Source organism: Dromiciops gliroides, chromosome 3 (genome assembly GCF_019393635.1).
Source record: "Dromiciops gliroides isolate mDroGli1 chromosome 3, mDroGli1.pri, whole genome shotgun sequence".
NCBI lineage: Eukaryota > Metazoa > Chordata > Mammalia > Microbiotheria > Microbiotheriidae > Dromiciops > Dromiciops gliroides.
In genome coordinates, this window is record NC_057863.1 from 611,788,836 (window position 1) to 611,801,763 (window position 12,928).

Here is a 12,928-nt window from a genome sequence, read left to right on the forward strand (position 1 = left end):
ACCCCATTCCCCATTATCAGCTCAGGATCTTTTGGTTGTTGTTAATTTTAACAAAAAAAATTATTTTGAATCCCAAATGTTCTCCCTCTCTCCACGCCCTGCCTCCCCACATTGAGACAAGAAATACAATATTCATTACACATGAGAAGTCTCACAATACATGTTTCCACATTAGCCATGTTGTGAAAAAATAAGAAAGATAAAGTTAAAAGCAATATGCTTTGCTTAGTAGTCAGAGTTCATTGATTCTCTCTGGAGGTGGAGAGCTTTTCCCATCGTGAGTCCTTGGGAATGGTTGGGTGGGTGGTTGTATTGATCAGAGTTCAGCTCAGGATATTATGGGGAATCAGAGCCAAAGTCACCTGGGCTCCTTCTTTGGCTGGGTATTTCCCCACCTGGTCTCAGTTTCCATGGCCTTGGCTAGCAGGTGATACTCTGGGAACATGCCCTCATCCCCACCCTGGCCTCCATTAGGCAAAGCACCAGGGTACCTCACCTTCCTGTTTCAGCTGATATCAGGGATTCTATTTAAGCCCCCTGTTTTGTAGCCTTTTCCTCAATTCTTATTGAAAAAGCCAGACAGAATGCTCCAGCTGCTGGTTGCCCTGCTACTTGTGGCCCTTGGTGAGACCCCTCACCCTAACCCTGACTCCCTGACTCTTTCTGTGTTTCTGCTCTAGATGGTGTGCAGGTGGGACCTGGCAGTCTCTTGGAAACAACCTTCCTCCCTTGGGTCTAAAATGCATCCGATTTCTTATTCCTTGAGTCAGGACCGTTGACGATGAGGAGGAAAGTAGCTTAAGGATGGGTCAGCAAGGGGTGATAGGTCAGCCTATCCTGTTTGAGCCAGCAGAGAGGATGATGGGTAGGCCTATCCTAAAAGTGGATTATCGGGGAGACATAGGCATGTTCCATTTAAGCTTGAGGCAGCAGAGGGTGGTGGGTATGTTCAGCCTAAGGTTAGAAGATCAGAGGGTGGTGGGTATGTTCAGTCTAATGCTGAGGCAGCAGAGGGTGGTGGGTATGTTCAGCCTAAGGTTAGAAGATCAGAGGGTGGTGGGTATATTCAGTCTAATGCTGAGGTAGCAGAGGGTGGTGGGTATGCCCAGTCTTGGTTTAGAACAGTAGTGGGTAGTAGGTATGCTCAGTCAAAGTAGAGGGGGGTGGGTATGCCCAGTCTAAAGTTAGGATAGCACATGCCCAGTCCAAAGTTGAGCCAGGGAAGTGTGGTAGGTGTGCCTAGTCTAAGGTTGAGGCAGTAGAAGGGGGTGGGTATGCCCCATTCAAGGTTTAGCCCGCAAAGGGTGGAGGAGGAAGCCTGTGTCTGCATAATGGAAGTTAGGAGAGTGAGAGGCACCCAGGTGCTGCCATTCCCATGGTAAAAATTCAAGGACAACTGGGGGCCCAGGGAAGGGGGCAATGACAGAATTCTGCAGGATTATTGAAGGGTAGCAAGAATAGAGAGCAGAGATCTGGGCAGAGTCTTGCAGTTGAGACCAGTCTTGTCCGGCAGGGCATTAGACAGTGGAGGAGGCTCAGTGGCTGGAGGGAGCCAGGTGCCAAATGCCATGAGATCAGGGTGTATGGGAAGGATCAGGAGAGGGGGACATGCCCAGGAGCTGGGCACTGGCTTTGGCTCCCCTTCCTCTGTACAGTCCTCCCAGCTTGGTCCCTGGTTTTGTCCTGGCCAAGGAAGGCGGTGCAGTGGCCGGCACCCCCATGTAGCCAACAGCTCTGACTGTGAGGTCAGACTGGGTCCTGTCCCCGGGCCAGGAAGGTGGTGAGATGGTCATGTAGTGATGAAAAGGGCGGTGACAGGAGGATTCTGGGGTGATGAAGGCACATGAATCACACTAGCTGGCCCTTATGTGGCACCCACAGCATGCCGGGCACTGTGCTGAGCACTTTACAAATCTCACCTCATTTGCTCCCACACCAGCCCTGGGAGGAAAGTACTCTTGTGATCCTCATTTTACAGATGAGGAAACTGAAGCAGGAGGAGGTCCAGTGGCTTGCTCAGGGGACATTAGTGACATCATCAGTGCCCTCCCTGAGGGCAAAGAGGGGCATCTCCCAGGTTTCCCCATCTGCCAGCCCCTCTGCCCCCACTTCTGGGCACATTCCTGCCAGGCTTCCAGGCTGATGTTCTGTTTGTCTCCATCCCCCCAGCCTCAGGCTGTGGCAGGCCTGCTTACTCCCCTGCTGCCCGCGTGGTGAATGGAGATGATGCTGTGCCCTACAGCTGGCCCTGGCAGGTAAGGACAGGCCACCCTGAGTCTGACTCTGGCTCCGTGGTGGGGTGACCTGGTCAGTGAGATGAGAAGCACCTACTGTGTTCAAGGCACTTAGTAGGCAGGGGTGGGGGCAACACAGGACAAAATACCAAAACAGCCTCTGCCTCCAGGGAGCTTCCACTCTGCTGGGGCAGACAAAGTGGACACAGACAAGGGAATCCAAGGGAATCTGAGGGGAGATCAGAGAAGGCCTTGGAAGGGAGAGGCATCTGACCATGTGCCTTGAAGGGTGGAGATGAGCTCTGCCATTGCCTGGGATGGGAAGGACACTGGCACAGAATACACCCATGGGACATCCCACCCACTGGTGAGGGACATCTTGGCATAGAATAGCTCCTTTGGTATAGGAATGGGCACAATGGGGCACTTGGGGCTGGTCCCTGTGGACAGTGTGATCACTTAGTGTTTGTTGAGGTCAGGGATACAAGGACACACACAGTGTCATAGTGATACATAGAGTGTAACATCATCACCACAAACATGTTCTATATCCCTGACTCTCACACAGAGTAACTGACCAGTGAGGGCCCAGGAGGGAGGGGGACAGAAGGGCCTTCCTATAGTACTTCAAAGCTTAGGAGGCTTAGTTAGCAGGCCTGGGAGGCCCTGGAAAGGCTCAGGCTAAGCTCGGGTGTCTTCTTGCCTATGTCCCACAGATCTCTCTCCAGTATGAGAAGGATGGCACCTTTCGCCACACCTGTGGGGGCAGCCTCATTGCTGCTGACTGGGTCATGACTGCTGCCCACTGCATTAAGTAAGATTCCTTTGGCCTCCTCCCCTCCCCCTGGCTCTAACCCCACCCATCCCTCATTCCCTTAAGGCTCCCAAGGAAGCCTGGGAAAGAAGAAATTGGGTTCAAATCCTGGCTCTATTACTAGCTGTGTGATGTTGGACCACTTACTTCCTCTCTGGGCCTCAGTTTCTTGATTTGTAAAATGAAGAAGGGGGGCAGCTAGGTGACGCAGTGGATAAGCACCGGCCCTGGATTCAGGAGTACCTGAGTTCAAATCCGGCCTCAGACACTTGAAAATTACTAGCTGTGTGACCCTGGGCAAGTCACTTAACCCCCATTGCCCCGCCAAAAAAAAAAAAAAAATGAAGAAGATGAACTTGATCATTGGGAAGATAATAGATCTAGATCATGGGAAGTATATCATAGTCTCTAGAACCTGGGGTGGCACCTCCAGGGGAGGGGGAGGGAAGGGTCCCTGCTGGGTGAAGGGTCCTTGGGGCTCTGACTCTACCTGGTGGAGCTGACTCTGAGCTTTTTCTCCTGCCTTTCCAGCAAACTTCTCACATACCAGGTGGTTCTGGGAGAATATGACAGGTCTTTGGAGGAAGGGGAAGAGCAAGTGATTCCTGTCAACTCTGATGACATCTTTGTTCATGAGAAATGGAACTCCAATTGTGTGTCCTGTGGGTAAGTGGAATAGCCACCTGGAGAGTAGGAAGTCCTGAATGTGAATCCTGACTCAGACATCTATTAGTAGATCAGTTCTATTCTCTCTCTGCCTCAGTTTCCTTATCTTAAAAAATAATAATAGAAAGACTACGTCACAAGAGCAGATCATAAGTAAAGCAATTTTCAGACCAGCAAATGCTATACAAATGAGAGTTATCATAAGGATGAAGTAACTCATGCCTTCCCCACCCCCTCCAGCCATTCATGCTCAGAAAGTTCAGTAACCAATGAAGTTACATACCTGGCAAGATCTCTGGGGCAGAGAGTGGATAGACAAGGCATTCTTCAGGGTTGATGCAGCCTTTGTGAATCAGGTCAACCTGGGGGATCACTTTATCTCCTGAACCTCATTGTGTTCATCTGTAAAATGAGAGGGTTGGACAGGAGCAGGGGCTCTCAATCTTTCTTGTGTCCTGCACCTCTTGGACAGTCTGGGGAAGCTCACAGGCCCCTTCTAAATCTATAAAATATTTTTTGCTAATTTGATTGGTATAGCTCTAAATAGATAAATTCACTTAGGTAGGGTTGCCATTTTTATTATATTGGTTCAGCCTACCCATGAGCAATTAATATTTTTTCAATTGTTTAGATCTGACTAATATTTTATAATTCTGGTCATATAGTTCAGACCCGTTCTAAGTACCACATTTTTAAATGCATAAAATAAAATGCATAGGGTTACCAAGGAAATCAATGACTTTGAAATGCAGTTAGGAAAATTTTTTTTTTAAGTTCACAAATACCCAGGTAAAGAACCCCCAGACTAGATGACCTCTAAGGTACTTTCCACCTAGAGATTTGCCAATCAACAAGCATTTATGAATCACTTAGTATGGGCCTGGAGCCATGTTAGACTCTGGGGATGCTGAGACAAGGACAACACAATCCCTGCCCTCAGGGAGCTGACCTGTTGTGGGGAGAGACAAGATGTGCATATATAAGCCTAGAGAAATGACCGGTAAAGAAAATGCAAGGCCGACCTTTGGAGAAGAAGGATCCAACATCCAGGGCAGGCCAGAAAGACTTCAGGCATAAGGTACCCATTGAGGAGAAACTGGCAGGAAGGATAAGAGGTGGAGGTGAGGGGGGAGGGCATTACAGGTGGGGGCTAAGGCACAGAGCCCATGATTCTACACTACTTCACTGACCTCAGCCCCAGTCTGCTTCTCTCTAAAATGGGGAGGCTAATGGCACTACCCACATCATGGGGTTGTGAGGGGACTGCTTCATAAACCTCAAAGGAAAGGTGAGTTGTTTTAGGGGTGATGTGGGAAGAAGGCAGAGAACTGAGCTGATCCTTGTAGGAGAGGCAGACTAGAGAGGAGGGAGAAGAGGCTGGAAGGACAAAGGCTAGGAGGTGGGAACAAGCTCTGGATGCTGGGTACTCCAAAAGCAGGTCTGCAGAGACTGGCTCCCTCTGGCAGGGCCTATTGGGAAGAAATCCCCCTCTGTGGGCTTCTCTCAGCTTGTCCCCCCCCCCCCATCTATTTCAGGAATGACATTGCTCTCATCAAGCTCTCTCGAAGTGCCCAGCTCAATGATGAAGTGCAGCTGGGCTGCCTCCCCCAAGCTGGTGCCATCCTGCCCAATGAAGCACCCTGCTACATCAGTGGCTGGGGACGCCTCTACAGTATGGCTGGGCCCTGAGGGAGGAGGGAGATGGAGGCTGGGCAGGGCTGGCAGGGGCCTGAGTGGGAAGAGTGCCCAGCAAGGCTGCAAGGAGGCAGGGGAGAGCTGCACTGGGGGACAGGGAGGGCCAATAATGATGGTGGTGGTGACGACAATGATACCCAGCCTTCATTGAGGATTTACTTAAGCCAGGAGCCCTGGGGAAAATGACATTTGGGGCAAGAGGAGGCTTGTTGTTGTTCAGTTGTGTGGTCATGTAGGACTCTTCCTGACTCCATGGACCATACTTCCCACGGTGTTTTCTTGGCAGATACCGGAGTGGTTTGCCATTTCCTTCTCTATAAAGAGGAAGAATATAAATAATAATAATAATAATAAGCACTGATATAGCACTCAGATTTGCAAAGCTTTTGATGATATGATCCTGAGAACAGCCCTGGGAAATAGGTATGATTATTATCCCCATTTTGCAGATGAGGAAACTGAGGTAGGGCATATGAAGGGCGATCGCCTGGTAAAGGAATTTGTTTTGTAGGGGCAGCTAGGTGGCACAGTGGATAGAGCACCGGCCCGGAGTCAGGAGGACCTGAGTTCAAATCCGGCCTCAGACACTTGACACTTACTAGCTGTGTGACCCTGGGCAAGTCACTTAACCCCAATTGCCTCACTAAAAAAAAAAAAAAAGGAATTTGTTTTGTAGATTTAGAGCTGGAAGGGGCCTTTCAGGCCAAACCCCCTCATTTTACTGGTGAAGGAATTGAGATAAAGCAATTTGCCCTGGGACAGTTAGCTAATAAGTTCCCGAGGCAGGATTTGGACCCTGGTGTCCCTGCTCTGTTCTCTAAAGACAGTAACTACTAGGCTTGAGGGTAGAGGTTCATGTTTGAGTTTCCTCCCCCAGTTATGGACCTAAGTCTGGGATGTAGGGCTTTCCCATTTGTCTCTATGTCTCCCTCTTCCCTTCTCTCCTGTCTGTCTCTGTCTCTGTCTCTCTGATTCCCCAGACAGACCTGACTGCCTTCCTCCCCCATCCCCCTTCTCCTACAGCTGGTGGACCCCTCCCTGACAAACTGCAGCAGGCCCTGCTCCCCGTGGTAGACTATGCACACTGCAGTAAATGGGACTGGTGGAGCATCTATGTGAAAAACTCCATGGTGTGTGCTGGAGGGGACATTCAGTCTGGCTGCAATGTGAGTGCTGGGCCTCTGGGGGATGGACCCTCTTTCTACTGACTCTATGTGGCACCCAAGCCCCCTGGAGAGGGAGGAGAGTGGGCAGCTTTGAATAAGAACCTAGCTCTGCTTGGGGAAGGGTGAGTCCACCCTTCCTAGGGCTCTGCCCAACCCATCCCACCTGACTTAGGGAAGACGAGGTCACCAATGCTGGACCTCACATCTGACCCAGCAACATGGCTGCCCCAAATCTCTGTCATGTCACCTTGACACATCAAGAGAAGGCTCCAAACCAGCTAGCATGAGGGAGGTGACAGTCCCAGCTGCCCTCTCTCTTTCCTTGTAGGACAGAGAGCCTGGTGTCCTGGACAGGGCACTGGGGCTGGAGTCCAACAAGCTGGCTTTGCTTCCCCCAGCTGCCATCGACTATCTCTGATGCCTTGGGCAAGTCCTCTAAGCCCTCTGAGCCAGAGCTCCCTCATCCAGAAGGGGAGGGTGATGTGCTCTCTCCAGATGCCCTGCCCTAATCAGACCCACCTGGGCTAGTGCTTTCAGTTGTAGGCATCACATGTTTGCAGGGACAAAGCTAGAATCCATAGAGGGGAGAGGAACGGTGAGGGGAGCAGGGACCGTGCCATGGGCATGTCAGTTAAAGCAACTGGAGCCAGGAGAAGAGAAAGGGGAGGGGACATGCCCACCATCTGCAAGGATTTAAGAGGCAACAATGAAGAGGGTTGACATGGAGATTTTAGTCTGCTTGGCCCCAGAGCAAAGAATTAATAATACATTTAGAATGTAATTTATTTAAATGACATCTAATTATTAAATTTAATAACAAATATAGAGAATTTAGTAATGAATCTAGAACTAGAGCTAGGGACCTCAAAGGCCCTCTTGGTTTGGCCTTTTCATTTGAGAAATGAAGAGCCTAAGGGTCCTAGAGGTTCAGGGACTTGCCCAAAGTCATACAGGTGGTAAACATCAGTCAGCCAGCAATTAGGAAGCACCTACTATGTGCTTGGCACTATGCCAAGTTCTGGGGATACAAAGACAAGGAGAAAACAAAACCCACCCAAACCCAAGAAAGGTCAGATTCGAGCCCGGGTGCTCTGCCTCTGGAACCAGGCTCTTTCCATTCACTGATCATGATGAGCAATTGTTGGAAGTCACTGAGAGGACAACCTTTTCCCTACATTGAGCTGCCCCCAAACAGAAGGGCCCAAAGGCCTCAGGAAGGGGAGTTCTGCATCCCTAGAAGGTTCCAAATAGCACCTGGAGGGCACCTGCTGGGCTCATCTTAGGGGGATTCCTTTTCTCTTAGGAATCAGACTGCCCCTCTGAGAACCTTTCCAACTCTGAGATTCTGTGAAGAAGCCACTGATCCCAGACTCCAGACTAGGATGCAGGGACCACCACCCTTCCTGCTCCTCCCTTTAGACCCTTTTCTTCCTGACACTTAGACAGATGAATTCCTCCTTACACGCCATAGGCAGCAGGGTTGGGGCTGGGACCTGTCCAGATGCTCAGACACAGCCAAAGGACAAGAAGGGAATTATCCTGCCATCAAAACTGTCCCCTCCTTCATTGTGACTGTTTCAGGGTGACTCTGGAGGACCCCTTAACTGCCAGGCTGAAGATGGCACCTGGCAAGTCCATGGTGTTACCAGCTTTGTCTCTTCTCTCGGCTGCAACACCCTAAAGAAGCCCACCGTGTTCACCCGAGTCTCAGCCTTCAATGACTGGATTGAAAAGGTAGGAAGTGAGGGGAGGGGGCAGTCAGTCAAGGTCTGGGTCCCTTGGAGTGCCTGGAGAGGGGAGGGAGGGAGGACACACTTTGAAAGCATCACATACCCTCAGAGCTAGAAAGGAGTTTTGTGTTATGGAAAAAAATCCAAAGAGTTGGGTTCAAATCCAAGCTCTGCTCCTTATTATCTGTTTCAATTTGCACAAGCAAGTAACCTTGCTGGGCTTTGGTCTCCTCAGGTATATAATTAGAGGGGTGGACTTGATCTCCAAGGTCCCACTCTGAACAACTGTGAACCTTGTCACTCCCCTTATTCATGAACCTTCTGTGCCTCCCTATTTCCTCTAGAAGATACAAAGTTCTCAGCTCGACATTTAAAGCCCATCGCAATGTAGTTCCTTCCTTTGTCATTTCTAGGATTACTTTACAAGACTCCCCTTTCACACACTGTCCATTCCAGTCAGACTGGACTGCTACCTGTTCCCCTGTCCATGACATCCCATCTCCCATCTCCTCAACTTTGCACATGCTGTGCCCAGTGCCTGGAATACTTTCTGTCTTCATCCCCATCCCTTTGAAAAGTCTCAGTTCAGGGGTCACCTCCTATGGCCCATATGCTTTCGTGATTCCCCCCCAGTTAGAGCTCACTTGGTCTTCAAATAATCATGTCTGTGCTCATCTGTTTACACGTTGCATCTCCTCAGTAGAGGGTGAGATCCTTCAGGGAAAAGAGGCAATACTACACAATGATGGGATTTCTAAACTTGGAATCAGGAAGATGTAGTTCCAATTTTGAATCAAACACTTCCCAGCTGGGTGATGCTGGGTGAATCACTTCATGTCCTAAAATGTCTCCTCATCTTCACAATGGGAATAACAAAGGGCTGTTTCGAGGCTCAAATTTCACCATGTTTATCAAGCACTCTGTATACAGTATAGGGTGGGGGCTGAGGGATGGTGGGTGTAAGGTGTTAGAAGACTGACAGGTGGGAGGGGGTTATGTTCTGAAGGGCTAGACCACCTGATTAGCTGTAGGGTAATGGATTTTTTTTAGCCCTAAATACCCTTGAAGTTATGGAGGGACTGTGAGCAGAACATACACAGGTGAAATTACTTGAAGTAATATTGAAGTAATATCAGCCAGCATTTATATAGTACTCCTCATATACTATCTGGTTTGATCCTCATAACAACCTGGGGAGGTGGGTACTCTTCCCATACCCATTTTGCAGATAATGAAATTGAGGCTGAGGAAGATTAGGTGACTTGTCCAGGGTCTCACACCTAAGCAAATATTTGAGGCAGAATTGGAATAGAGGTCTTCCTGACTCCAGGTCCAAGACTCTCTCCACTGGACCACCTAAGCCCTTGACAAAGATTATCTCCTATCCTCACAACAAGCCTGTGAGGCAGATCCTATAGCCATGATCAAATTCATCATGTGGGTGAGAAAACTCAGGCTCAGAGAAGTGAAGCCATTTGCCTCTGGTCACTCAGCTGGTCAGACTCAGAGAGGGGCATAGCCCTGGTCTCTGCTAACTCCACAGTCTGTGTTCTAACCACTGTACTGCCTTGCTACTCTACCCCAAGAAATCACAAAAGGGCTTTATCCGTGAATTCCTGGATGTTAGATGTATGATCCATCATTCTGGGACCATTTGGGGGACAGGCTACATTGGGATGGATTTTAAGTGGCAAAATGATGCATTTCCATTTTATTTGATCAGACCTTTTGTTCTCAGGTCCCCTTATACTCTGAACAATTCCTGGGGACCACCATGAGCTTTGGTTTATGTGGGTTATTCCTATCAATATTAACCATATTAAGAATGAAAATAGTATTATCATGAAAATAGTTTCGATCTAGTGGACCCTCTAGAAGGGTCCTGGTGGGGCGAGGTCTCCAGACTCCACTTTGAGAACCACTGTCAGAGGCAATAGGGAGCTCTTGAAGGTTCTTGAGCAGAGGAAGAAGTCCAACTGCTCCTCCCTCAGTGCTTTGGCAGGGGGGATGTGATCCTGGCTGGATGGAGCACTGGGCTGACCCAGAAGACAACTGTTCAACATTGTCAGAGGAGGCCTGGATTTAGTTGGGCTACTTGGTACCCGGGTGGGTCTTTCTCCTCTCTGGGCCTCATTTCCTTCACCTGTAAAATGGGTGGGGGAAGGGTTGGAAGAGATATTCTCTAAGGTACTTTTCCTCTCTAAATCCTATGTTCTTTTTACAGATAATAGCAGAACATTAGAGAGGACCTAGGACCAGCTGGAGGGAGCCCTTTCAATAGCAGAAATAAAAACACCTTGAAAAGTTGGCTTTCTGTTCTCTTTTTTGTTGATCCCTGGTTCCTTGTATTCCTGCCTTGTATTTCACTCCTTCTAACTGTAATAACTCCAGGTCAATAGGTGGAGCACTGGATAGGACAATGGACCTGGAATCAGGAAGACCTAAGTTCAAATCCAGCCTTAGACACTAACTATCTAGGTAATCCTAGGCAAATCACTTAACCTCTGTCTGCTTCAGTTTCCTTTTCTGTAAAATGAGGATTATAATGGCACCTACCTCCTAGGGTTGTTGTGAGGATCAAATGAGATGACATTGGTAAAGAGTTTAGTAGAGTGTCTAGCACATAGTAGGTGCTTAATTTTTTTTAAATTTAAATTGGTTTTTTTGGCAGGGCAGTGAGGATTAAGTGACTTGCCCAAGGTCACACAGCTAGTAAGTTTTACCTGTCTGAGACTGAACTTGAACTCAGGGCTGGGGCTCTAACCACTGAACCACATAGCTGTCCCCCATAAATCTTTTATATATATATATATATATATATATATATATTTGGATAATATGTTTCAATAGAATTGGTATCCTTTGTGTTATTATATATCTTATTTATTCATTTAAAAACATTATTCTAAGGGAGCTTCACCAAACTTACAAAAGGGTTTATGACACAAAAACCCCTGGTCTAGAGGACACATGAAATTTGCTGCAGGGCATGATGTGGGTAATGGATGAGTTGCTCAGGTGTCAGCTGGGCTGGCTTCCTGCAGGGCAAGGGATCTCAGCTGGAAGGGTCAGTCAGCTTCTAGGCTCGCTCCCATCCCTCAGATTTCCCAGGTTCACTGTTCAGTCCCTGATACACCTGGGAGTCCCACTGCTCTTTTCAAGTCTAGTGCTACAGGGCACTTTTGGGGCATGGGTAGTGACCTTTACCTTAGGATTGGCAGAGGTTTCTATTGGGCTCCCTCAGATCCTCAGTCCTGAGATGCATCATCTCCAGAAAGGTGGTGGAAGACATCTATTCAACAATTTTTCCTGGCACAGAGGGAGATTGCTCTCCATTTTGGACTCCAATATTATTTATGGTCAGCCAAATTAAATGTCCCAGATTCCCATTGGGTCTTATGCAAATGAGTGAATGAAGACAAAATTACAGTGGTAGTTTGTTACCTGGGACAGATTCCTTGCCTCTCTCTGGCCTTATCATCTATAATTGGGCTATTCAAACCTTTGACTTCAAACTAAGACGGTGGGTGCTTCCTGGAACCTGGAAGGGCCTCATCTTTACATTTCAACCATATTTAGGTCTAACTTGGGGATACCCTTCCATTGGGTGAGTTTTTGCAAAAAGATCACTGAAAGTAAAAGCCACTTCCTATTAAGTACATAATAGGGGCAGCTAGGTGGCATAGTGGATAGAGCACAGGCCCTGGATTCAGGAAGACCTGAGTTCAAATCCAGCCTCAGACACTTAACAATTACTAGCTGTGTGACCCTGGGCAAGTCACTTAACCCCAACTGCCTCACCAAAAAAAAAAAGTACATAATAACTAGTTGTTGACACTACTAGGGCTATATCCCAAAGAAACCATAAAAAAGGGGAAAGAACCCACAAAATATTGAAAGCAGCTCTTACTGTGGTGGCAAAAAATTAGAAATCAAAGGGATGCCAATCAACTGGAAAAGGGCTGAACAAGTTGTGGTATATGAATACAATGTAATACTATTGGTTTTTTTTTTAATACTATTGTTATAAGAAATGATGAGCAGTTGGATTTCAGAAAGACCTAAAAGGAGTTACATGAACAGATACAAAGTGAAATAAGCAGAAACAAGAGAACACTGTATTAATAGCAACATTGTGAAATGATTAGCTGTGAATGACTTAGCTCTTCTTAGCAATACAATAATCCAAGACAATTCCAAAGGACTCATGATGAAGAATGCTACCTACTTCCAAAGAAAGAACCATGGAGTCTGAATGCAGATAGAAGCATATTATTTTCATTTTCTTTATTTTTTGCATTTTTTCTTTTAGTCTGTTTCTTCTTTCACAACATGAGTAATATGGAAATATATTTTACATGATCACACATACATAACCTATATCAAATTGCTTTCCATTTTAGGAAGTAAAAAGGGGAGGAGGGACAAAAATGTGGAATTCAAAAATTTTTTAAATGAATGCTAAAATTATCTTTACATTTAACTGGAAAAAATAAAATATATATATTTTTTGCTGGGCAATTGGGGTTAAGGGACTTGCCCAGGGTCACACAACTAGTAAGTGTTAAGTGTCTGAGGCCAGATTTGAACTCAGGTCCTCCTCAATCCAGGGCCAGTGCTCTA

At 47.4% G+C, this 12,928-nt stretch overlaps 1 protein-coding gene across 1 annotated transcript; it reads left to right on the forward strand.

Moving 5' to 3' along the window:
- The first annotated feature begins 566 nt into the window (after nt 1-566).
- Nucleotides 567-10,612, forward strand: LOC122749787 (chymotrypsin-like elastase family member 3B). The gene is made up of 8 exons (XM_043996309.1): nt 567-624; nt 2,170-2,255; nt 2,951-3,048; nt 3,580-3,714; nt 5,250-5,386; nt 6,433-6,575; nt 8,157-8,309; nt 10,530-10,612. Exons 1-8 carry the CDS (start codon nt 585-587, stop codon nt 10,545-10,547), a joined length of 810 nt encoding a protein of 269 aa, XP_043852244.1. The 5' UTR covers nt 567-584; the 3' UTR covers nt 10,548-10,612.
- Nucleotides 10,613-12,928: the final 2,316 nt, after the last annotated feature.